This window comes from Mobula birostris, chromosome 16 (genome assembly GCF_030028105.1).
Source record: "Mobula birostris isolate sMobBir1 chromosome 16, sMobBir1.hap1, whole genome shotgun sequence".
Lineage (NCBI taxonomy): Eukaryota > Metazoa > Chordata > Chondrichthyes > Myliobatiformes > Myliobatidae > Mobula > Mobula birostris.
In genome coordinates this window covers 78996416-79022961 of record NC_092385.1, presented here as the reverse complement: position 1 = coordinate 79022961, position 26546 = coordinate 78996416, and the positions used below count along the sequence as shown (strand labels likewise).

The 26546-nt window shown below is 39.2% G+C and overlaps 1 protein-coding gene across 11 annotated transcripts in view; it reads right to left on the bottom strand.

The window, feature by feature from the left end:
• Nucleotides 1–26529, bottom strand: part of pbrm1 (polybromo 1) — a 91956-nt gene extending 65427 nt beyond the window's left edge. For 3 of the 11 annotated variants that reach the window (XM_072280949.1, XM_072280951.1, XM_072280952.1), the window contains exons 1-12: nt 26408–26523; nt 22128–22228; nt 18796–18956; nt 13897–13994; nt 11933–12080; nt 8621–8773; nt 5998–6120; nt 4991–5059; nt 4583–4681; nt 4357–4445; nt 340–431; nt 38–254 (exon numbers count right to left, since the gene is read on the bottom strand). In XM_072280949.1, coding sequence (XP_072137050.1) covers nt 38–254; nt 340–431; nt 4357–4445; nt 4583–4681; nt 4991–5059; nt 5998–6120; nt 8621–8773; nt 11933–12080; nt 13897–13994; nt 18796–18956; nt 22128–22167 — 1289 coding nt within the window. In that variant the 5' untranslated portion in view covers nt 22168–22228; nt 26408–26523. Of the gene's footprint in view, nt 1–37; nt 255–339; nt 432–4356; nt 4446–4582; nt 4682–4990; nt 5060–5997; nt 6121–8620; nt 8774–11932; nt 12081–13896; nt 13995–18795; nt 18957–20937; nt 21035–22127; nt 22229–22921; nt 22941–26407 lie in introns of those variants that run through there. The other 8 variants (XM_072280943.1, XM_072280944.1, XM_072280945.1 and 5 more) reach the window with 6 other exon arrangements.
• Nucleotides 26530–26546: the final 17 nt, after the last annotated feature.

The following is a 26546-nucleotide window of genomic DNA, read 5'->3' as shown; positions in this document are numbered from 1 at the left end:
TCACTGACTTTTAAATGACATCAACGAGATTCCTTACCTTATAATTTGTAGTGACATGGGGTGCTTGATTTGTTGATAATAATCGGGATAATCTTTCTTGGAAGGCAGACGCAAGAAAGGCTGAGCCAGAAGTTGTCCCTGGCTGTTCCGATGATTCTTAACTGCTTCAAACAGCTGATAAATTGGACTAGTAACATCAACAGATGAACCGATGCTATCTCCGTCAGAGTCACCATCTTCGTAACGAGTGACCACTATGGGAACAAATGTGTATAGAAAAGCCAAAACAAAAAGCTACTTTCATAAAGTATTAATCAAATATATATTACAATCCCTTACCACCTAAACCACCTTCCTCTTCACTCTCTGATCCATATTGCAAAGCCATAGTAATTGCTGACAAACGATCGCCTTGTGCTGACCTTCGGTTCCTATTTAGATAGAATTAAAAAAAACTTTAGAAATTCAGAGGTTACTTTTCGTTGATAGCATAATCTTCTGTGACGTTTTCCTCTATTAGTCCAGGATATGAGCAATGGATTATTTGGATGGCTTTGTATAAAAATGACGAGCAAATCAGCTGGGTTGGAAATGAAGCACAGGGCAAGAAACTGGAACAAAAGGACAACATGACGGCTGAGGAAAGCATGGCTTGTTTCTTGTTGTTAGGCAGAGCACTGTATGGGTCTAGAGGCAGTACAAATACCTCAGGTTGAGGAAATGTCAACACAAAAACCAGTTAAGTTGTCAGGTCTGTACAATATACCATCTTCATACTGTTTAACGATAATTTGCGAAATTATAATTAATTCAAATTACTATCAAAGCCATCTAAAAATGAAAATGTTCATCCTTTTTGAAACTGCTCATCGTATCAATATGCTTTTCCAGTGTAAGTCTACTTAGCATTTTATAACAAGTCTCAACATGGTTAGAATGGTCAGGCTTCCACTCAAAAATAAATGTTAATTTTGTTTATCAGTTTTCATTCTCGTGATCTTTATATTGCAGAATATTTGTTAATTGCAGTAAGATGAAAGCTTTATTTGCATTTTTTAAATTGTTCTGAACATAATGAAAACAGTTTTTTTTTGGATGTGTTGCTAACAATTACAGGACTGAGCATTTTCCTTATGGTACTATGGCTGACCCATGAATTTTAGTTCTAAATATTCGATGGCTAATTTTCTATTGGGTAAAATGATAGAAAATGCCAGCCATAGAGAAAGTAACTTATTAATTTGTTGTGAATTATGTACATTTTAAATTAACTTTATGACAACTTGATGCTTAGTATTATGATCCTGGATTGATGGCAAAATAAAATGGGGACAAAAAGATTTCTATGAACCATTTTATGTTTAGTATAATGATTGTCTTCGATGCTTATTGTGATCACAAGACCCTGTTGGATATTGGTAATGTAAACACTGCAAATCTGTTTCACTGGATCATTTGCAAAATGGACAGTGGTGAAGCTGCATTGCCTCAGTTGATGTGCAGATGAGGCCCTCATGTCTCGGAGTTGCCTGCTGCAGTTGCCGGTGAAGGAGATGCCAGAGCTAGCTGTGTACTGTGTACTTCTGGGTTCTGTCCTGGGTTGGGGACTGGCCCCTCCTGTTGGTTATGTCTTCCTGTGCTCGCTCAGTGGAAGAACAAGCTGTACCAATATAACTTAGGTCTTGGGTCATATGTATTTTTCTCTTTGTGACTGTATATTTTTCTGAAATCATAACCATATATGCTATTTGTACAATGTGGTATGCGCAGTGTGCTGTTGGTAATGTGCTTTGCACCGTGGCCCTGGAACAACGCTGTTTCATTTCACTGTATTCATGCAAGGTTGACTATTAATTGAACTTAAAACCTCTGAACAATTTGAGATGTCCTCTTTTTTCAAAGAATTCTCACGGCTACCTGGACTATACCTCATCCCCACCATATTATTTGGAAAAATGCCATTCCCTTCTCTCAATTCCTCCATTTCTGCCACATCTGCTCTCGGGACAAGGCTTTTCATTCTAGAACAAAGGAGATGTCCTCCTTTTTCAAAGAAAGGGACTTCCCTTCCCCCATCATCAACACTGCTCTCAACTGCATCTCTTTCATTTCACACATGCTTCTTCCTACCCATCCTCCTGCCACTCCATCAGCCTCCATGTCCAGCGCATAATTCTCTGAAACTTCCGCCACCTCCAACGGAATCCCACCAACAAGCACATCTTTCCCTCCTCCCCCACACCCCCCCCCCACTTTCTGCAGGGATAGTTCCCTACCCAACTCCCTCTCTATTCATCCCTCTCAACTGATCTCCCTCCTGGCACTTATCCTTGCAAGCGGAACATGCGCTACACCTGCCCCAATACCTCCTTCTAGAAAATTGTTCAGGACCCAAAACAGTCCTTCCAGGTGAGGTAACACTTTACCTGTGAGTTGGTTGGGGTCATATACTGTGTTCGGTGCTCCTGGTGTGGCCTATGGTATATCGGTGAGACCCGATGTACATTGGGAGACCACTTCGCTGAGCACCTGCGCTCTGTCTGGCAGAACAAGTGGGATCTCCCAGTGCCCACCCATTTTAATTCCTCTTCCCATTCCGACATGTCTATCCTTGGCCTCCTCCGCTGTCGTGATGAGACCACACTTAGGTTGGAGGAACAACACCTTATATTCCGTTTGGGTAGCCTCCAACCTGATGGCATGAACATCGATTTCTTAAACTTCTGGAAATGCCACCCCCGCCCCAACCCTTTCACTATTTCCCATCCGCTTTCCCCTCTCACCTTATTTCCTTGCCTGCCCATCGCCTCCCTCTGGTGCTCCTCCCTCCTTTTGTTTCTTCCATGGCCTTCTGTCTCTTTCACCAATCCATTTCCCAGCTCTTTACTTCATCCTTTCCCCTCCAGGTTTCACCTAAAACCTGATTTTCTTCCTCTCCTCCCCCCCACCTTTTAAATCTACTCCTCAGCTTTTTTTCTCCAGTCCTGCCAAAGGGTTTTGGACCAAAACGTCGACTGTACTCTTCCTGGATGCTGCCAGCTTGTGGCGCTTCTCCAGTATTTTGTGTGAGTTGCTCGGATTTCCAGTATCTGCAGATTTTCTCTTGTTTGAGATTTAAGTAGTTTCTTCAATTGGACCTTTATTGCCTCTGGAATACAATGCCTGGAAGCATATAACTAACGGAGAAAATTTGAGGATAATAAAATATTTGTGAAGGGTATTTTCACAGTACTCACAATGTTGATGCAGCTGGTATGTCGTAGTAAAATAAATGTCATGGTTCTAATAAGCTGCTCAAATCTGATGGGAGTACAAATAATAACAAACAGCTCACTAAAATGTTCTTTTAGAGCTAAAGAGATCACAGGAATGTAGCAGTCTTCGTAGGAATATTCCTAATCTCACAGATATGATATAGAAGACTTAATTCATCTTTGATCTGACTAATCAAAGGAAGGTTTTTTACTCAGAGAGTGGTTGGTGCGTGGAATACACTACCTGAGTCAGTGATGGAGGCAGATACACTAGTGAAATTTAAGAGTCTACTAGACACGTATATGGAGGAATTTAAGGTGGGGGGTTATATGGGAGGCAGGGTTTAAGGGTCGTCACAACATTGTGGGCTGAAGGGCCTGTACTGTGCTGTACTATTCTATGTTCTATAATAGCTGCAGGAAGGAAAAGAGTATTAGAAGCTACAAGCTAGTTTCTAAAGCAATTGACTCCTACAAAAGGCCTCAAATGACATTTGGAGAGAATTGTAATGTATTTAATCAAAGAAGTGATCAGATACTGACCAGGGAAAGGGGTCTTATTTTGGGCTGGTTAAGAATGATAAACACCAATTGACCAATGTTTTTCTTCTACGTTTACAGAACGATTCTGCATAAAAATGTTTATAGAAAAAGATACACATGCAAAAGAATTAGCAAGTGTTGTAATACAAGTTAGAAAGCATCCATAAAGATGTTGACAGAATTGTACAAAAGGGCTGGGGGGAGAGGGGGGGCAGCAAGAACAAAAAAAGTCAATGACAAATAGAGACCAGCAGTGACTGAATAATACCTGCAGTTCTATCATTCATTTGCCACACCATCACTTACATTATTCAGTCTCTCTTATCCTCCATTTTAACATAATATGCCCTTTGTTCTCATCATAATTTAAGTTAATCCTGTTTCAGTTCCAACTTTTCCAAGTTCTGAAGATCAATGACAGAAGTATCTGTTTCCTTACAATTGCCTAAACTACTGTAAGTTTTTATTCAGATTTTTAGCACCTGCAGTATTGCTAAATTAGCTTTCATACCACTTATCTTCAGTAATCAAAATGATCAGACAAAAAAATTATACACACCTGATTCGGAGACTGGATTTAGTGGGCTCTAAATTATGTTCAAGTTCAGCTCTCTTCTGATTAAATATTTTCTTAATTGTATTTGCATCCTACAGGCATAGAAAATATATTTTTACCAACAATTTTAACAGATTTTTATTATGCTAGTGCCCAAGCTGTGAACCTAAATACCTAGATAGCATGAAAAGACTGGCAGTACATTGCCATGATTGAAAACATATTTTACCTTGAAGATAGGTGACCCTGGCTCATTGTAGGTTTTGGCATTTCGAACTAGAAGCTCAATATCTCTAGCCATTGCATTAACACTCTTGTAAGCAGCATTCTGTGAGAAGAAATTGATCCATTTCAAAAATATTAACAATCACAGTAATCCAAAATATTTCTGTTTTAAAAATAAGCAAATTAAAAATACATATATAACAAAGAACAATGATTTCTCATATCATAGAAGTTTGTGATTCTGGATGCTCTATTGAGGGCCATGGGAACTGAAGGAAGAGTTCAGATCAGCATGATCATAATAAATGTCAGTGCAGAATTGGAGGGCCTGATGACCTACTCCTCCTGCTCCTATTTTCCTGTGTTCTTGTGAGAAGGGGAAAAAAAACAGTAAGTTATAAAATAGTCAAACCTGAATCCTTTGTGCAATCATCTTCAGGTCTATTGGCTCCTTAATAATTTCATAGTAGTCAGGATATTGCTGCAAATCCAAAAAAAAAAATCATCCAATTATCAAAGGACTTGCCTTTACTGCAAAACATTCAAATTATATTTTATCTAGAGACCTAACATTCTCTGAGGTTGTCTGCAGAATTAACAATTAACAGTGGAAAAAGCCTGGAACAGAATTTGCTAGCTGTGAAACCTGGAAGTAATTTTAAGAAGCTTTAGAAGTCTCTGATGTTCACAAACTTCTAAAAACAAATTAAATAAGTGCATGTAAAACATTAAACCAAAGCAAAAATAACTCTACAAAAATATTCTCCTCTTTACCCCAGTAGTGATAACTTGTATGGAACCTTTAATACTATTGATTTTATGGGAACTATACACACAACTTCTATATTATGAAGTATTTGAAACCAGACTGGTTTTACCCTTTTTGCTCAAACTTGTAATGTTTAGTGTACAGTTTAAAAAAAATCTACCAATATTTCCAGTGGGTCCCATCTTTTGCTTAATCGGTAGCAAGTAATCTTTTACCTTATAACTGGGTAGAAGTTCAGAACTCAGGAGCAAAGATGGAAGCCTCAAAAATTATACCCAGCTGATCAACACTCTCAGAACAAGAGGGCTCCTCTGCTCGACTTTATGCAGCCCAGAAAACTTTCAGAGATTTACCACCTGTTAAGATTGTCTGCTATCTCTGCACCTGATTAACCTAATCATGTGTTATACTAGAGAAAAAGCTGATCCTTCAATGGAGTTACTCAACTTCATTAACTGGCCACTTCTGACATTCACTTGCTATATAAGATGACACAAGAAATTGATTAATTTTATCAAGTAGATTTCAGTTGAGAAGCCAAAAGTTTTCATTGTATCTGTCAGCATCTATTTTCTTGTGCTCAAATGCACAATGATGCATTTCCACCATTTCCTTCCTATAGTTTTTTGTTTATGAATAGATTTACTCACCACTCTAGAAGGTAACTTTTGAAAAAGCTCACTGACAAGATGTCCTGATGGGTCAACGTAAGTGGCTACAGCTTCGAATAGGTGTTCCAGCTGTTCCTTTAGATTATTATAATGTGCTGCACCCTAAAGTATAATGAAAATAAATCTCAGTGATCATTAATCTTTCTACACTTCCAATTTTAGACATTTTATAACAAGTTCTATCTGCATTCTTTCAAGAATACAAAATAAAGTCCTTTAAGCTTTGATTTGACATTTTATTGAAGGAATACTATGTATAAATGTACCAATAGTTGGTTTCATCACAAATATCCACTGGACACATGTTGAGAAGGCAAACCCAAAGACTGGATGCTTTGCTAAATCTAGATTTCTAACATTGGACACATTACAATTGTAAATGTATGATTTAATCACTTGGGAATCCTAATGGAGTATTTGTGGAAGGTTAACTTGCAGGTTGAGTCGGTGGTAGGGAAGACAAATCAATGTCAGCATTCATCTTGAGAAGACAGGAATATCAAAGCAAGGATGTAATGCTGAGGCCTCACTTGAAGTATTGTGAGCAGTTCTGGGCCCCTTATCTAAAAAAAGGACTTGCTGGCAATAGAGAGACTCCACAGGAAGCTCACGAAAATAGTTCCAGGAAAGAAAGAGTTAATTCATGAGGAGCATTTGATCGTCCCGGGGCTGTACTTACTGGAGCTTAGAAGAATGAAGGAGGAATCTCATTGAAACCTACCAAATATTGAAAGGCCTAGACAGAGTGGATGTGGAGAGGGTGTTTCCTATAGTGGGTGAGTCTAGGACCACAGGGCACGGCCTCAGAATAGGACGTCTCTTTAGAGGAATTTCTTTAGTCAGAGGGTGGTGAATCTGAGGAATTCATTGTGACAGATGGCTGTGTACTAAGGAAGTTGGTTATTGTTATTGGAAGTTAACCATCTCAGCCCTAAGATAACCCTATGGGAGTGCATTAGTACAGTGTTCTTCGCCCAGCCATCTATAGCTGCTTCATCAATGATCTTATTTCCATCACAATGTCAGAAATGGTGATGTTAGCTGATTATTACACATGGTCAAATCTATCTGCAAATACTCAACAATAGAACAGCTTAACACCTTCATGTAACAAGACCTGGACAATATTTCAGCATGGACAGGTAAATTACAGACAATATTTGTGCTAAAATAGTGGCAAGCAATGACCATTTCCAAAAAAAACGTAATACCCTGCCCACACATTAAATTGCAATACCATTATCAAATCATCCACATCCACCATCAATAACCTAGGCGTCACCATTAACCAGCAACTCAAATGGATAAGCAGCATATTTTGCAACTGAAAAAGCAGGCAGATGTAAAGAATTTGGTAGCAAGTGACCCACCTCCTGACACTCCAGATTCTACCAACATCTATGAGGTACATGTCCAGAGTGCAAAAGAAACTCTCCACCTGCCACGTTCTATCAAGAAACTTGACACTATCTAGGACAAAACTGCCCACTTGACTGGCACCCCATTTACAACCATAATCATTGGCACAAAGCGATGCAATGAGCACCATATTAAAAATGCTCTGCAGTTTTCCCAGGCTTCAATAGCATGATCTGAAGACAAAACCAAGCAGGCACATGAGAACAGAATCAACTGCAGCTGTACTTCCATACTGCTTGGCATCCTGATGTGGAAATAGAACACTCGTTGTACATCACTGCTGAATACCCTAATCATCAGTATTCTGTCAGCAGAAGGATTGCAGTAATTCAAAGAGACAACTCCTATGCGCAAGGCCAATGGGGAATGGATAACAAATAAGGAGTCTCAGGCATGCCCAGATCATAGAAAATGAGTACAGGCAGTCCCCGAGTTATGAGCGTCCCACTTACGAACAACTCGTACTTATGAATGGCCTGCCATAAAGCCTATGTATATTAAAAATTCGTCGGCTCGATGAAGGAGAATGCCTCCCACCATTTTAAGTCAGATCACGTTGCCGTTAACACTGTGTTGAGTGTGTAACTTTGTATTTGCCTTAAATTTTTCTTAACAAGATTCACCCTGACCCCACCCACCCCTTTTCCAGTCAGCACCGCTCCCACTTGTCCCACTTAACCTGTCTCAGTGAGGGTGGACTTTAGGACCCGGGGGAGCTCAGGACCCGCTGCCCGCGGCGGCTGCTGAATCTGCAGTGTTTCTGTTCCGTTGATGGAAAACGATCACATTTGAAAATAAAGTGGAAATAATAAAGCGATCAGAAAGAGGTGAAACGCCATTGGTCATTGGAAAAGTGTTAGGCTACAGTCAGTCAACAATCGGAACAATTTTAAAGCATAAAGTGAGAATAATGGAGCATGCGAAATGCCCTGCCCCGATGAATGCTACAATTATTACTAAGCAACGCAGTGATTTAATTATTAAAATACATACATTTCTTAAGTGTTTTATATGCATAGAAAGGTAAAATATACACTATATAACTAAGACAAACGTTTGACTAACTGACGCTAAATAATACCGGATGTCCCTGTTCCGACTTATGTACAAATCCGACTTAAAGACGGACTTAGGAATGGAACTCGTTCGTAATCCGGGGATTGCCTGTAATTTAAAAACTTACATCCTCTTCACCAGTTGTACCAGCATTATCTTGGCTATCATAATCATCCTCGTCCTCTTCATGTTCATAATCTCCTCTTTGAACAAACTCATTTCTTGTTCTTGTATATAAATCCCACAATTTATTTGCTGCTTTGCACTCAGCAGAATCTTCCTGTAATTGATCAAAAGATCTGCTTTAAACACATAAACATTGCCTACGTAACCAGAAATATTTCAGAACTCAAGCTTCTGATAATCTAGTGAAACAGAAGATATAATCATGGAAAGGGGTAGTCCGTACAACTTTGACTTTTTATTTATTAATGTGAATCAGATTTACTTAAAAATATTCAAACCACTTTTAAGAGTCAGCCATAATTTAAAACAATGGTTTTGCCACAAAGCAGCATAAAATGGAAACAGCATAGATTAGTTCTTGAATATATAATGCCTTTGGAAAGATACTCATTGAATCCTCATTTCCAAGGAGCTAAGTTTTGAAGATATTCATGCTCAGTTAACATTCATCTTGAGCTCATTACAAAATAGTCTTTTAGTTATTAGAACCATCTTTTATAAATATTGAAAAAATTTACATCCAAGTATATATACTTTAGGTCTTAAGTTATGCAATAAAATGTATAAGTACTTCAATTTCACAAGATAGATTTTTAAAGTTCTCTGAAGATGATAGGAATATTTTAGGAAATGTCAAAATGACAAATGCTCACTAATAATGTAACATAAACAGAAAATGTACATTAAATTCTTGGAACTTTAAAAACATATAAACATAGAAAACCTACAGCACAATACAGGCCCTTCAGCCCACATGTACTCAATGTGCTAAACACGTACTTACTTTAGAAATTACCTCGGGTTACAGATAGCCCTCTATTTTTCTAAGCTCCATGTACCTATACAGAAGCCTCTTAAAAGACCCTACTGTATCCACCTCCACCACCGTCACCCCATTCTACCCACTCACCACTTACTGCGTAAAAAAACTTACCACTGACATCTCCTCTGTATCTACTTCCAAACACCTTAAAACTGTGCCCTCTCATGTTAGCCATTTCAGTCCTGGGAAAAAAAAACCTCTGACTATCTGCATGATCAATGCCTCCAATCATCTTATACACCTCTATCAGGTCACCTCTTATCCTCCATCGCTCCAAGGAGAAAAGGCCAACCTATTCTCATAAGGCATGCTCCCCAATCCAGGCAACATCCTTGTTAAGGTGTAATAACAACAGGGTTGGGATTGTTGTGGTGGGCGATTTTACTTCGCCAAACATTGATTGGCATCTCCCTAGAGTGAGGGGTTTAGATGGGGTAGAGTTTGTTAGGTGTGTTCAGGAAGGTTTCTTGACACATTATGTAGATAAGCCTACAAGAGGAGAGGGTGTACTTGATCTGATATTGGGAAATGAACCTGGTCAGGTGTCAGGTCTCTCAGTGGGAGAGCATTTTGGAGACAGTGATCACAATTCTATCTCCTTTACCATAGTATTGGAGAGGGATAGGAACAGACAAGTTAGGAAAGCATTTAATTGGAGTAACGGAAAATATGAGGCTATCAGGCAGGAACTTGGAAGCAAATGGAAGAAATTACTTTTACAACTTGCTAAAATTCCAAATTTAAATCTCTACCTTGTTATTAAACAGTCCCTATGGATTTGGTTTCAGTTTCGCAACTCTTTTAATTTTAAACAATTTAAATTGTCTAGCTCTATATATCCAAATTTTCTATTTGAACCATTAATAACCGATCCCATTTTTCTCTTATGGAGAAATAACAGGATCTGTTCTTTTGCAGATTTATTTTGTGATGGTCGATTGATGACTTTTGTCAAGTCAATTAGCAAATATTCTCTCTCTCAGACACACTTCCTGCAATATTTTCCAGGTTAGATATTTTTTTACAAAAATACTTATCTAAGTTTCCATATATGCAAGAATCTGATTTGTTGGATACTATTTTGAATATGAATCCTTTAGTGAGAGGTTCCATTGGTAGAATTTATAATTTATTTTTACTACAAAAAGATAACCTCTCACTAAAGATTAAACAAGATTGGGAGACAGAACTTAATATGACCTTTGTTAATGAAGATTGGTTGCGAGTTTTGAAAATGGTCAATCCTTCTTCGTTATGTGCCAATCACTGTTTATTTCAATTTAAGATTGTTCACCGTTATTATTTAACAAAGGAGAGACTATCCAAAATATTTCCTAACATAGACAACGATTGTGATAGGTGTAAAACTGAAGTAGCCATTTTGTCACATATGTTCTGGTCATGTTCTTCATTAAAATCTTCTTGGAAATCTTTATTTTCTACAATTTCTAGGTTAATTTACAACCTAATGTACATTTGATACATCCTATCAATGTCCCACTGTAACCTCTGACAGCCCTCCACACTATCCACAACACCCCCAACCTTTGTGTCATCAGCAAACTTACTAACCCATCTCTCCACTTTCTCATCCAGGTCATTTATAAAAACCATGAAGGGAAGGGGTCCCAGAACAGATCCCTGAGGCACAATACCGGTCACTGACCTCCATGCAGAATACGACCCATCTACAACCACTCTTTGCCTTCTGTGGGCAAGCCAATTCTGGATCCACAAAGCAAGGTCCCCTTGGATCACATGCCTCCTTACTTTCTCAATAAGCCTTTCATGGGGTACTTTATTAAATTCCTTGCTAAAATCCATATACACTACATCTACTGCTCTACCTTCATCAATGTGTTTAGTCACATCCTCAGAAAATTCAATCAGGCTCGTAAGGCACAACCTGCCTTTGACAAAGCCATGCTGATTATTCCTAATCATATGCTTCTCCAAATGTTCATAAATCCTGCCTCTCAGGATCTTCTCCATCAACTTACCAAACACTGAAGTAAGACTCACTGATCTATAATTTCTTGGGCTATCTCTACTCCCTCTCCTAATAAGGGAACATCATCCGCAACCCTCCAATCTTCCGGAACCTCTCCCGTCCCCATTGATGATGCAAAGATCATTGCCACAGGCTCAGCAATCTCCTCCCTCACCTCCCACAGTACTGTGGGATATATTTCGTCCAGTCCCAGTTACTTATCCAACTTCATACTTTCCAAAAGCTCCTTTTCTTTAAACAGAAAAGGTTTCAATTGAAAATCCTGCTCACTCTTTACTTCAGATGCTGACAATTCTCTGCCCATCATAATTATGTTCTATTTTTATTATAAAATATATCACTTCATGGAAAAACATGATAAGGGATAATGAAAGATACCACAAGCTTGTTATATTTTCTTAAATCTCAAATACCATTACCTTATAGTAAGCTTTTGCATTATTGATCATGAGTTGAAAATCAGAAGTTAATTGATCGACATCATCGTATTCCTCCATCTTTAATTTCTGCTGTATTTTCAAAAGATCGATAGGGTGGGAGACCACATCATAATAATCTGGCTGGTTCCTAATTTGCAACACAGTGGAAGATATGCATAAAAATTGTGCAGTCTTCAAATGAAAATTACTATAAATTCATGTTCAAAACTAGGATAATATTCAAGCAACACACACAAAATGCTGGAAGAACTCAGCAGGCCAGGCAGCATCTTTGGAAAAGAAGTACAGTTGATTTTTCAGGCCGAGAGCCTTTGGCAGGACTGATGAATTCTGCTGAAGGGTCTTAGCCTGAAATGTCGACTGTACTTTTCTCCCTCCATAGATGCTGTTAGGCCTGCTGAGTTCCTCCAGCATTTTGTGTGTGTTGCTTGGATTTCCAGCATCTGCAGATTTTCTCATTTCAATTCATATTTCACACTCATGAATTCTATTCCCATTAATTTGCACAAATCTTAATCATGTTCTTCATTATAATTGTTCCAGACATAATGCAAGTTAAGCCAGTGTACATAGCCAGCAACCTGACCCTTCATCTGACTCTGGATCTTTCTAACGTCAGACCTTTTGAGACATAATAAAATCCTTTTCAAAATTTAAAGTGCTTTCATCTCTTTTTATAAACAGTACTGATAACAAGTTGATACAGCAGTGATTTTCGAGCCTCTGTCACTCCATCAAAAAAGTTCAATTATTGGCCAAAACCTTCCTACAAATGCAATTTATGACATTATTGAATTGATTTAGATATTATCTCTACTGAAAAAATACACTGCTAAATATTTCATACAAGTTTCAGAAGATTAAAAAATGTAAAACAGAGGGTAGATTTAGCATTTAGCAAAGTGAACCAGTGAAACAAAGGCAACAAAAACTCAAATTCTACAAATGCTGATTTTGGAAGTTGATGAAATTATTTCATTTAATTGCAATGCTCGCTTCATTTACAGATTGCACTACAGTAGCAGTTATCAAAATTTCAGGTCAAGTCCAAACTTTAATGAATAACTTTAGTACTATATATATATATGAAATGCAGCATTAGTTGCAAAGCTGCACTCTGTAGAATATACGAAAGTCTTCCAGTTAAAATATCAACAAAACATCCAGTTCTATGATCAGTGTAGTAGTCAATTTAAGTAGAGGACCATGCAAAAGATACTGAAACAAATCTATAAGCCTTTTTATGGGTTAGGCAATTGGCCCTTATCCTGATGGAAATGATTTAAAAAAAAATATAGTTTTTGGTGCATTGGATACAGCATAAATGGAAGCTATTTTATCCTTCTCACCTTTCGTTTTCTTTGCTAAGCAACACATCTGCTAATCTTTAATTATCATAGATTTACTTCTAAATCTTTCTCTGCTTCAAATATGTACTTTTCTCTCCACATGTTCTGTGCTTCAACTAGACTGTAGAATTCCATTCCACCTACATATTCTGTGATAATTTTAAAATCCTATGTTCTCATGCTTTCCCATTCCCTCTATGCATACATTTTTAAAATCAACTATTGTCTTAATTGTCTCCTATTGAAAAAATTGCAGAAGCCTAGGCAAATGCTAACTACCAACTTGCATTGTTACAAAATGGCATTAAGGACTAGAAAAGGAGAAGGCAAGAATGAGTTCATCAGCAACTTGTGTGTGTGTGTTGATGAGTATCGTTAAAGTATACATTGAGTCAGAGTCAGATTTATTTATCACATGTACATCGAAACATACAGTTAAGTGTGTCATTTGCATTACTAACCAACACAGTGCCGGAGGCAGCCTGCAAGTATTGCAACACATTCCAACGCCAACATTTTTAAGAAGTAATTTTTCCCTAAAATGTGTTATTAAATTTTAAAAACACTCCAAGGCAAGGTTTCTAAAAATGCTACCTTCGTTTTGGTGCTCTGATGAAGAGCTCACATAGAAGTCTTCCATGATCATCTTTGTAATCTCTAATGGTGTTGTACAGTTCATGGCAAACAGCAATCTGTTGAAAGAAGATACTTTACACAATATGCTTAAAAATAAGGGGTCAACTATTTAAGGCAAAATTTTTGCTTCCGGGGGGGGGGGGGGGGTCAGTTTTTGAAACCTTTGGCCTCAAAGACCAACAGAGGTAGAACGTTTGAATATTTTAAAGGAAAGGGAAGAGATGAAAAAGTGATTTTACCATGTAGATGCAAAGACGACCATCAGGAGTACTGTGATCAGTGTTTCACTGTAACTCAAAAACTGATTCATCACTAAGTCTATCACATATTAAGAGGGCAAGATACATAAATTAGCGTGTACTTCGCTGAATTTATACAAGCAATCTAAACGAAGTGTTTGAAATATTAAACAGTAAATGGAGAGAAACCATTTGCTTTGTTCAGGGAGCACCCAGTGAGCCAGATGAATGAAGTTCTAGTCTCACTCAACCCTATCTATATCCTTCATGATTTTGAATACCTCTACCAAATCTCCCCTTTAATCTACTATGCTCCAGAAAATAAAGTCCTAACCCATTCAACCTTTCTCTATAACTCAGCAACATCCCTGTAAATTTTCTCTGCACTCTTACATTCTTAATTACCTTTCCTGTACGTAGGTGACCAAAAGTGGACAAAATACTTCAAATTAGGCTTCACCAACATCTTATACAATTTCAATATAATATCCCAACACCAGTAGTCAATACACTGATTTATGAAGGCCAATGTGCCAGAAGCTTTCTTTAAGACCCTATCTACCTATGACTTCACTATCAAGGAATTATGGATTTGCATTCTCATATCCCTCTATTCTACTACACTTCGCAATGCCCTAACGCTCACTGTGTAAGACCTACCCTGGCTGGTCCTCCCAAAGTGCAATACCTCACACTTGTTTGCATTAAATTCCATTTGACATTTTTCAGCCCATTTTTCCAGCTGGTCCAAATCCTGCTATAAGCTTTGATAGTCTTCTTCGCTGTCTACTACACCCCAAATCTTTGTGTCATCTGCAAATTTGCTGATCCAGTTTACCACATTATCATCCAGATCGTTGATATAGATGACAAACATCAACAGACCCAGAACTAATCTCTGCGGCACACAACGAGTCAAAGGTCTCCAGTCAAAGAGGCAACCATTTACAACCACTCAATGTCTTCTCCCACAAGGACGATATCTAATCCACATTACTACCTCATCTTGAATGCCAACGGACTGAATCTTCTTGACCAACCTCCCATGTGGGGCTTGTCAAAGGTCTTGCTAAAGTCTATTTAGACAACATCCACTGCCTTGCCTTCAACTTTCCTGGTAATGTCCTTGAAAAGCTCTACAAGATTGGTTAGACATGACATACCATGCACAAAACCATGTTGACTATTCCCTAATCAGTCCCTATCCATCAAAGTACTTACATATTGGTCCCTTAAAATACCTTCCAATAACTTTCCCACCACTGATGTCAGGCTTACCAGGCTATAATGTCCCGACTTATTCTTGGAGCCTTTCTTAAACAATGGAACAACATTAACTATCTTCCTATCCTCTGGCACCTCACCTGTGGCTAAGGTTGTTTTATTTATCTCTGCTAGAGCCCTGCAATTTCTGCACTAGACCCCACAGGGTCCAAAGGAAAACTGTGTCATGCTCTGGGGATTTATCCACCCTAATTTGCCTTAATACAGCAAGGCATCTGCTCTTCTGTAATCTGTACAGGGTCCATGACCTTGCTGTTACATTACCTCACATCTATAGATTGTGAGTCAGGTCACTCATCTGAGTGCTACTGGTACTATGTAACCCAGTACTACCTGTCAAATGGTCGGGTGGTCGGCGACTAAACCGGCTCCCCCACCAGGCTTGCCTGCTGAGGTGGGTGGCTAGACACCCTGCAGGACAAAAAACAAGACCTGTCAATGGGCAGATGAACCCTCTCGTAGGGTCAACGGCCACTTAGCAAACACGTGCTATGAAGCGCGGAAAGGGCATCCCTTGCATCTCTCTCTCTCTCTCTCTCTCTCACACACACACACACACACACACACACGAGACAAGGGAGCAGAAGTAGGCCATTCGGCCCATCGAGTCTGCTCCGCCACTCCACCATGAGCTAAACTATTCTCCCATCTAGTTCCAATTTCCAGCCTCTTCCCTATATCCCTTGATATCCTGACTAATTAGATACCTACCAATCTCCTCCATAAACACCCTCAATGATCGGGCCTCCATAGCTGTACGTGGCAACGAATTCCATAGATTCACGACCCTCTGGCTAAAAAAAATTTCTCCTCATCTCTGTTTTAAATGGGCACCCTCTAATTCTAAGACTGTGGCCTCTTGTCCTGGACTCACCCACCAAGGGAAACAGCTTTTCCACATCTACTCTGTCCAACCCTTTCAACACTCGAAATGTTTCTATGAGATCCCCTCTCATTCTTCTATACTCTAATGAATACAGTCCGAGAGCCAACAAACGCTCCTCATATGTTAGCCCCTGCATTCCAGGAATCATCCTCGCAAATCTTCTCCGAACTCTCTCCAACATCAGTACATCCCTTCTAAGATAGAGGGCTCAAAACTGCACACAGTATTCCAAATGAGGTCTCGCCAGTGCCCCACTGAACCTCACCAACACCTCCTTACTCTTATACACTAGTCCTCTTGAAATGAATGCCAACATAGCATTCACTTTCATCGAAGCTTGGTAAGGCCATTCACTGCAACAGAACTTCCCCCAGCTGTCTCGCACCCCACCATGCCGCTGGATCCGGGAGGGGATGTCGAGAGGGTGGGTCTGGACCTGTGCAACCCCCACTCACGCACACGCTGTTCCTTTCTGAGGAATGGGGTCAACCCCACTAACTGACTGAAAGGAACTATCATCATCCTATGGGATGGATAGAGAGACCGAGAGAGAGATAGATTGTGTGTGTCTCCTGAGTAAATACAGATACAAAAAATCCATTTAAAACCTTCCCAGTCTCTTCCGGCTCTACACATTGATTACCACACTGATTGGAGGACCAATTTTGATCCACGAAATTCTTTTGCTCTTACTATATTTGTGGAAGCGCTTAGTATTCTCCTTCACCTTGTCTGCCAGAGCAAGCTCATGTCTTCTTTTAGCCCTCCTGATTTCCTTCTGAAGTGTTCTCTTGCATTTCTTATACTCAAATACCTGTTCTGTTTTTGCCTGCTTATACCTGTTATGCACCTCCTTCTTTTTCTTAACCACAGCTCTCTCGAAGACCAAAGTTTGCTGAACCTGTTATCCTTCCTTTTATTGTGACTGGAATATACAAACTGCACTCTCAAAATTTCACCTTTGAAGGCCCCCCACTTAGCAAATACACTTTTGCCAGAAAACAACCTGTCCCAATCCACACTTGCCAGATCCTTTCCAACACAAGCAAAACTGGCTTTTCTCCAATTTAGAATTTCACAGACCAGACCTACCTTGAAACTAATGGCATTATGATCACTAGATGCAAAGTGTTCCCCTACACAAACTTCTGTCACCTGCTTTGTCTCATTCCCTAATAGGAAATCTGATATCACACTCTCACTAGTTGGGACTTCTTGTGTACGGATTAAGGAAACTTTCCTGAACACAATTGACAAACTGTTTCCCATCTAGCCCTTTTACAGTATGTGAGTCCCAGTCAATGTGGAAAGTTGAAATCACCTACAATCACATTATGTTTCTTGCAAAAGTCTGTGAGGGTTCTATAAATTTGCTCCTCTAAATCCCGCAGATTATCGGGTGGTTTATAGTATAGCCCCATTAATGTGATCATATCTTTCTTATTTCTCCATAAATGTTGGAGCACATGGCCAAGTGGTTAAGGTGTTCATCTAGTTATCTCAAGGTCGCTAGTTCGAGCCTCAGCTGTGGCAGCGTGTTTGCGCCCTTGAGCAAGGCACTTAATCACACATTGCTCTAGTCTGTGAGAGGAGTGGCGCTCCACACAGACTTCCAATCTGCGCCTTGTAAGGCATGAAAATGCCCGACGCAGGCCTCTCATGGTCTGAGTCGACGTTCCCCCCCTCCAAAAGCCTCACCAGATGAGCTCTCCGGTCTGTCCTGACTGAGCACTGCCAAGACATCTTCCTGGACTAGTAATGCCATCCCTTTTGCTCTATTACAATGGAACCCTGGAACATTGAGCCACCAGTCCTGCCCCTCCTGCAACCAAGTTCCACTAAAAGGGCAACATAGTAGCATAGCGGTTAGCACAATGCTTTACAGTGCCAGCCACCCACATTCAATTCCTGCCACTGTCTGTAAGGATTTGTACATTCTCTCCAGGACTCCCTGGGTTTCCTTCAGGATGTACTGGTTCAAAGACCTACCAAACAGTTCAAAGATGTACTGGTTGGTAGGTAGGTTAATTGATTATTGTAAATTGTTCCATGATTAGGCTAGGGTTAAATCAAGGGGTTGCTGAGTGGCATGGCTTGAAGTGCTGGAAGAGCCTATTCCACACTGTACCCCAATAAAGAAAGAAAGAAAGGCTACAAAGTCAGAGTTCCACGTGCTGACCGATGCTCTGAGCTCATCTGCCTTCCCTACAATACTCCTTGCATTGAAATATACGTAGCTCATAACAATAGTCCTACCATGCCCAACCTTTCCATTGCTAACTTTGTATGTAGTTTTAGCAACATCTTTCTCCACAGCCACTCTGGTTCTCATCTCCCTGCAACTCCAGCTTAAACCCACCCTGTGCATAACGAGCAAACCTCCCCCAACACAATATTTATAGTTCAGGTGCAAACCATCCCTTCTGTACTTAACTATGATATACTTACTGGATCTACTGTTGGGACATTGGAAACTTTCCTTCTTTTTCTGCTTGTTCCTGCATTGCTTCCTGAAACAGGATGTCCATCATCACAGTCTCCGCCACTAATGCTACTTGAAGGAGAAGTTGCCCTTTTCCTTTTTGAACCCATAGGAACTTTGGTAATATCTTTGAAAATAAGGTGTTCAACAGTGAGTAGAAACATATTCATTCGTAAGCTTTGTAATGCACTCAAAAGCTATTGCTTAAAGGATTTTATTTGAACATCCAGTTTCTCTCAATACAAGTTTGTTTAAACATTTACAATCTGCATCAATTTCTGTTTCTGGATTCAATTCAAACTTAAAAATTAAATTTTGTTTAAATATCTCAGACCAAAATATAACAAGAATAAATAAGATAAACTCAGAATTATTTCAGATCACACATCATCCCTGGTCTGATACCAATATTATGCTGAGTATGCAACAAACTGTGATCATATTTCACTGAATTATTTTGTATAAAAGTAGAGAATCATTATTCATGTTATCATGGTGCTGCACTTTCCGACTGACAATGTGAAATATTCCACCAAAGCACAATACTAAGCAGTTCTGCTAAAATGGGATAGTTGTGAAGCCAATTCTAGATATTAACACTATAAAGACAATTGTGTCAATGAGGAAAGAGAAGTTAAGGGTTATAGAGGAGACATTTTTCTCCGCAAGATTTTCAAAAGTAAAGGTGAATTTAATAACTAAGTTTATTTTTACTGCAAGCTACAAATACTAAAGCCTGTATGTGACATTATTTAATAAAGCATCCTTCCACAAGGATCAATACAAGTGCTTGCTTGTCCATTTGCTCTCCCGGTGAGATTAGATTCTTGGGTTCTTAAGAGACAATGGTGTTTGGTTACTACAGGGTGGGTACATGAAAATAGTTTTCATTCTAAGATTTTTCTCCCCAAGACAGTTGTTTTCTGCTTGTTAACTTCAGTTCTTTAGTTCCTGATTAAAATCATATTATAAACAATCTGACTTGTAATACGAACAGTGTTCTGTAATTCATCAATCATGATATATTGATGATATGAAAGCACATTATTACAGAATTACCTGCACTCCACTTTGGAATGCAAATGCTCAAATATTTTAACTTGCTTATCGGGAGACCACAGTCAGTGTGGATTGGTAATTATATCTCCTTCTTGCTGACAATTAACACAGGTACACCTCAAGGTTGCGGGCTTAGCCTACTGTACTCTCTCTACACTTCATGACTGTGCAGCTAGGCATAGCTCAAATGCCATCTATAAATTCACCAATGACAACACTGCTCTTGGAAGAATCTCAGATGGCAACGAGAAGGTGTATAGGAGTGAGACAGTTTGGCTAGTTGACCATTGTCGCAAGAAGAACCTTGCACTCAATGTCAGTAAGGCCAACAAACTGACTGAACTTCAGGAAGGAGAAGTCTGGAGAACATACAGCTTCACTGAGCAGTCAGTGGTGGAAAGGGTGAGCAGGTTCAAGTCCTAGGAGGATCGATCCTGGGTGCAACACACTGATACAATAATGAAGACACACCAGTGGCTATACTTCATTAGGAATTTTGAGATTTGGAATGTCACAAATGACTGTAGCAAATTTCTACTGATTCTAATTGGTTGCATCAACACCTGGGATGAAGGTTCCAATGTGCAAGATCGGAAAAGGTCACAGAGGGCTGTCGACTCAGCCAGATCGATTACCAACCTAACCCTCCCTACCATCAAGGATATGTTCAAAAGGTGGTGCCTCAAGACCCTCACCGTCTGCGACATGCCCTCTTCTCCTTACTAGCATCAGGGATGAGGTACAGGAGCCAGAAGACCCACACTCACCTCCTTCCCCTCCATCATCGGATTTCTGAACAGTCCATGAACACTACCTACCCCATTATTCATTGTAACATAGTAATCTTTACGCCTTGCACTGTACTGCTACTGCAAAACCACAAATTTCACAACATACGTCATTGTTAATAAACAATTCTGTTGAAACAAACTGAACATCAGGTTAGAGGTAACCTCCAGCCTGAGGGCATGAATATTGATTTCTCCTTACGGTAAAAAAAAATTCTTTCCCCCTCCCCTCTTCTTCTATTCACCACTCTGGTTTCTTACCTCTTCTCAGCTGCCTATTACTTCTCCTGGAATCGGCCCTCCTTCCCTTCCTCCTGTGGTCCACTCTCCTCTCCTCTCAGATTCCTTCGTCTCCAGCTCGTCACCTTTCCTACTGAACTGCTTTCTAGCTACCTTCCTCCCCCCAACACCTTTTCATTCTGACGTCTCCCCCCATCCTTTCCATTCCTGAAGGAAGTTTTGGACAAAAACATCGACCGTTTATTCATTTCCATAGAATCTGCCTGACTGGCTGAGTTCCTCCAGCATATTGTGTTGCTTTTGCTGCACAGCCATTTAATTAAAGATCATTTCAGGTAGGCTGGAATTCATCTGTTGGTTAAAAAGGTGTTAAATCATCCAACAGGAATGGTTTTACTCCTGCTATAAAATGTAAGGAGCCCAAAGTCAGCAACAATGAAATCATGTGGATGTTCAAATCAAGTACATTTTAAAGTAAAGGATTGTTCATTTGCTTTTTGAAAATTGTGTGTGGAGTCAAATATAAACACTAAACAGTTTTACCGAACTATTTTATCCAAATTATAGCACTTTGAAAGTGCTAATATCAAAAGTCTAAAATAGCACTTTTCAATAGCACAGATATGCCATTATAACCAACATCTTGAGAACAAAGCATATATGCAAAGTACAAATTATAAACACATTACATACAGTAGCATGTGGTGAAAGTTCATCTGAAGTTATAAAGATTACCTTTACTTTTATGAAACTTCATCTGAAAAAAAACTACCTACGTAAAGACTAATACAATCATTAAACAGCAAGCCAAAAACATGTGGCACTAGTTAAAAATATTTCCAGAACAAATGGCTCCCTTTGCAATGGGCAAGGCAAAAGCAAGCTATCATATTTTAGTAAAGGCTATCCTTTTGAGTGGAAGAGAATACTATGAAGACAGAATAATTATAATTATTGGATAGATTTTATATGTAGAATAATATATTCCACGCATCATTGCAGTTTTCTTTTTTTTAGTTGATTACTAATTATGGAGATGTCATTTTGAGTAAATATAATTAATTTCTTTTCTCCTCTTTACCTGAGGAGAAACTTCAATAGCTGTTTCTAATACACAAACAACCAAATTAACTACATCAAATATGGTACTATATTATTCCACAACATCAGTGTACTTGCAGAACATATCTAACAGAATTGTAAGTGCTCACTTGGAAACACCACATTAGGACAAATGGTCATCCGATTCATATGCAATATTCGTCTAGTCCACTTCAATTTTGTAAAAGAACAAACTCCCAACCTCTGAGGCCTGGACCAAGTTGAAAGCATGTGGGGAAAAGGGATACACAGTAATGAACTTGAACTCTGTCCACTTACAACAATACTTACTCATAAATTTCAAGCAATTTAAAAAAAATAAGTGGGACAGTTTATTACTCTTTTGATTTCCTTCACTTAGTAATTTTGGAAAGGAGAAAAACTATCAGAGAGAATAAGAAATGCCGAATATTTAAGATCATTCTCAAAATCATGTGACATCTAGTGTCTAAGTTAAAAAAAAGGAACTATGTATTCTTCAGAAATAGAAGAAAAGGGTCCAGACCTTGCTGGTCTGGTCCTGCATCTCTCCCACTCAGAATCATGTGTCTGTTCCTAAAGCGTAGAATCTGGGTGGAAAGATTCAGGACTTCAGCCGCACAATCTGACCTGCAGCAGGGTCTTCCCAGCAGTACGTTGAAAAAGCCTTGTGCTCTAAATACCCTTGAAAGGACGGATAGCCAGAAAAGCCCCACTTGTATTCATCAGTTCAAAGTAGTTTATAAACATACCTCACCTTCAACACCATTTAAAATTACTTTTTTTTTAAAAAAAAAATCAGGTCAATGTTTCTCTCTTTACACATGTTGCCTAAACTGAAAATTATTTCAGAATACTGTTTTTATTTCAGAAATCAAACATGCATAGTGATTTGTGTTCCCTTGCTTTGTATCTGCTGTCCTACCTTTCCCATTGAAGTTGAAGGGTTCTTGTACCTTTCGCAATTTCTAACCTGGAATGATATCTGAGATGCAATTAAGGGTCATTGTCAGCAAAACTAGTATCCCTTATTGAAATGTGTGATGAGCTGCAGATTAAATTCATTCAAATCTGACAGTGCATTTACTGTAAGGCCCAGATATTTTGAATGACTTAGACTGGCAGTACCATTTGGATCTAGTTTAGGATCGTAGGGATGGGTGGAAAAGAAATCAAACAGACTCTACTGACCATTGTATATAACAAAGGTTAACCTTACAAAAGAAAAGTTCTCATGTAAACTTACAAACGTTTATTCTGCTATATGTCCAAGCTTTCCTCATCATTCCTTTTTCTATTTTTAAACACATCTTCACTGTTCATGAACTTTTCTCTACAAACTTGTCTGTAAAATTTCAAAAGACAATGCCAATTTAAGACTAAGATATAGGAACAGAATTAGGTCATTTGGCCCATCGAGTCATGATTGATCCAATTTTTCTCTCACCCCAATCTCCTCCCTTCTCCCTGTATCCCTTCATGCCCTGACCAATCAATAATCTATCAACCTCTGTCTTAAATACGTCCAATGACTTGGCCTCCACAGCTGTCTGTGGTAAAGAATTGCAAAGATTCACTACCCTCTGACTAAGAAGTTCCTCCTCATCTCCGTTTTAAAAGGGCACCCATCTATTCTGAGGCTCTCTCTCTCTGGTGTTACCCTCCCTCCATAGGAAACATTATCTCCACATCCACTTTATCAAGGCTTTTCACCATTCAATAGGTTTCAATGAGATTATCCCTCATTCTTCTGAATTCTAGTAAATTCAGGCCCAGAGTCACCGAACGCTCTTCATATGACAAGCCGTTCAATCATTTTTATCAACTTCCTTTGCACTCTTTCTAGTTTCAGCACGTCCTTTCTAAGACAAGGGGCCCAAACCTGTTCACAATACTCCACGTGAGGCCTCACCAGTGCTTTATAAAGTTTCAACATTACATCCTTGCTGTTATAGTCGTCTTCTTGAAATAAATGCTAACATTGCACTTGCCTTCATCATCAGACTCAATCTGCAAACTAACTTTTAGTGAATCCTGCACAATTTCCCCCGGGATCAATAAAGTATGACTATCACTATGACTATGACAAGGATGCCCAATCCCTTTGCATCTCAGTTTTTTGTATTTTCTCTTCATTTAGAGATTAGTCAACCCTTTCAATTCTTTTACCAAAGTGTTTGGCCATACAATTCTCGACACTGTATTCCATCTGCCATTTCCTTGTCCACTTTCTTAATATGTAGCCTTTCTACTTCCTCAAAATTACCTGCTCCTCCAGTTATCTTAATATCATCTGCAAACTTTGCAACAAAGCCATCAATTCCATCATACAAAACATTGCCATATAATGTAAAAAGAATTGGTCCCAACACAGGCACACCATGGAACACCACTAGACACCAACAGACAGTCAGAAAAGGCTCCCTTTATTCCCATCCTTAGCCTCCTGCCAATCAGCCAATGCTTTGTCCATTCCAGAATCTTTCCTGTAATACCATATAGCTGGTTAAGCAGACTCATGTGTGGCACCTTGTCAAAGGCCTTTGGAAAATCCAAGTACACAACATTAACTGATTCTCCTTTGTCTAGTCTACTTGTTATTTCTTCAAAGAATTTCAAAATATGCCAGGCAAGATTTTCCCTTGAGGAAATGATGCTCACTATGGTCTATTTTATCATGTGCCTCCAAGTACCCTAAGACCCCATCCCTAATAATTGACTCCAACATCTTCCCAACCACTGAGGTCAGACTAACTGGTCTATAGTTTCCTTTCTTTTGACTCTCTCTTCTTGAAGAGTGGAGTGACATCTGCAATTTTCCAGACTTCTGAAATCTAGTTTAAATTAATTCTTTGTCAACTATTGGATAAGAATTTGGTGCCAATATGCTAACCTGTCAGTTATCATTTATTTCTTCATCTTTAGATCAAAAAATTCTGCTACAAATTACCAGAATTGAAACTGGTATTGATGAGGGGCAGCTGGGTCCTCAATGAATGGTGAGGTATGTCTTAACAAGAAATATTTAATGATGAAGAAAATACTGTACAGGGATCAAGAGCAAACAAAAAAGAAAATTATCAAGAAATAGATATAAAAATTAAGAATCAAGAACCTATACAAAGATTGAAACCATAGTTTCAAAATGGTTCTTTTAGTCACAGAAATTGGATGGCATTAAAAGTCCTAAAATCAAACCAAATTTTCTGTAACATTTAAATTGAAATTAAAACATAAATTGTGTTAAACTTAACAAATTGCTGACATGATGTTAACTTTCTCAAAAGGCCTTTAGCATTCAGAAATTTTTGGCAATTTGCAACTCAAAGGTATGACTTCCTCACAAACTGAACTTGCCATATCATGTCACTGAATTCTGTACCAACCTTCTTGCTATATGATCTTTGCAAACATTAATTAAAAGATAAGCAGACACTTGACTTGTATTACCTTAAGTTAAATTTCAATCAAAGCTTTGAAAATCACATTGAAACCATATGATTTCCTTTCATTGGGCACTTTTAAGCGAAATAATTTCTTAGCAATGTAACATTTTAAATAGTGTTTTCCCCATGATATATACCACAGAACGGCTGAGTAGCCCCCTTAATCGGAGTGTGCTTGCTTTCCAGTGCTAGCAGCACATTTAATTTGTCAATTGTACACAACTAAAACTGCCACTGAGAGCTATGTCAACTACCTCACAAATTGTGTGACTAAACATTCCATTCTTGGAGAACATGCACAGAACGCTGGAGGATTTTGTGTGTGATGCTTAAAATTTCCAGTATTTGCAGAATCTGTTATAGTCTAATTCTTGGATATAGCCATAATTTGCAAGTCGTGTTACATTCACAATGGACACAAGAGATTCTGTAGATACAGGAAATCTTGAGCAACACACCCAAAGTGCAGGAAACTCAGCAAGTCAGGCAGGGGATCTTTAGAGTCGACATTTCGGGCTGAGTCCCTTCATTAAGACTGGAAAGGAAGGGAGCAGAAGCCAATCACTTCTAGTCCTACTGAATGCTCTCCACCATACATATCATTATTCTACTCCATCGATGTTTACCTGACTTGCTGAGTTCCTCCAGCACGTTAAGTGTAACGGGGAACAGAAGCGGCTAAACATCAACATCGCCCCCCGCCTCCGCCCAATGGTGATCTCTCATTAAAACGAGACGTACAAAGAACAACCCATGAAAATAATGAAGGAGGTTCCTGCATGAAAGTCGTGGCTAACGCGCTGGGTCTGCCTTCCAGGGGAGGGGACAGACTGACTGCCACAACAAAGGAAAGGGCGGCCTGTGCGCCAGGGGCCCGTTCGCAGCAGCCCGCGTAAACACGCTCTCCCGGTCCCACCACACAGCACTCCCCTCACTGCAGCTCAAGCAACCAAGCCCGTCCTTACCGCACTTGTAAAATCTCGAGAAAATGTCAAACCGTGACGATAATCACAACTACAGGACTCTCTCTCTCCCCCTTCTGCCCCCCACCCCCCGGGCAGCAGCACTGCCGTAAACCAGGTCCGATTGCGACAGTGACGTGTT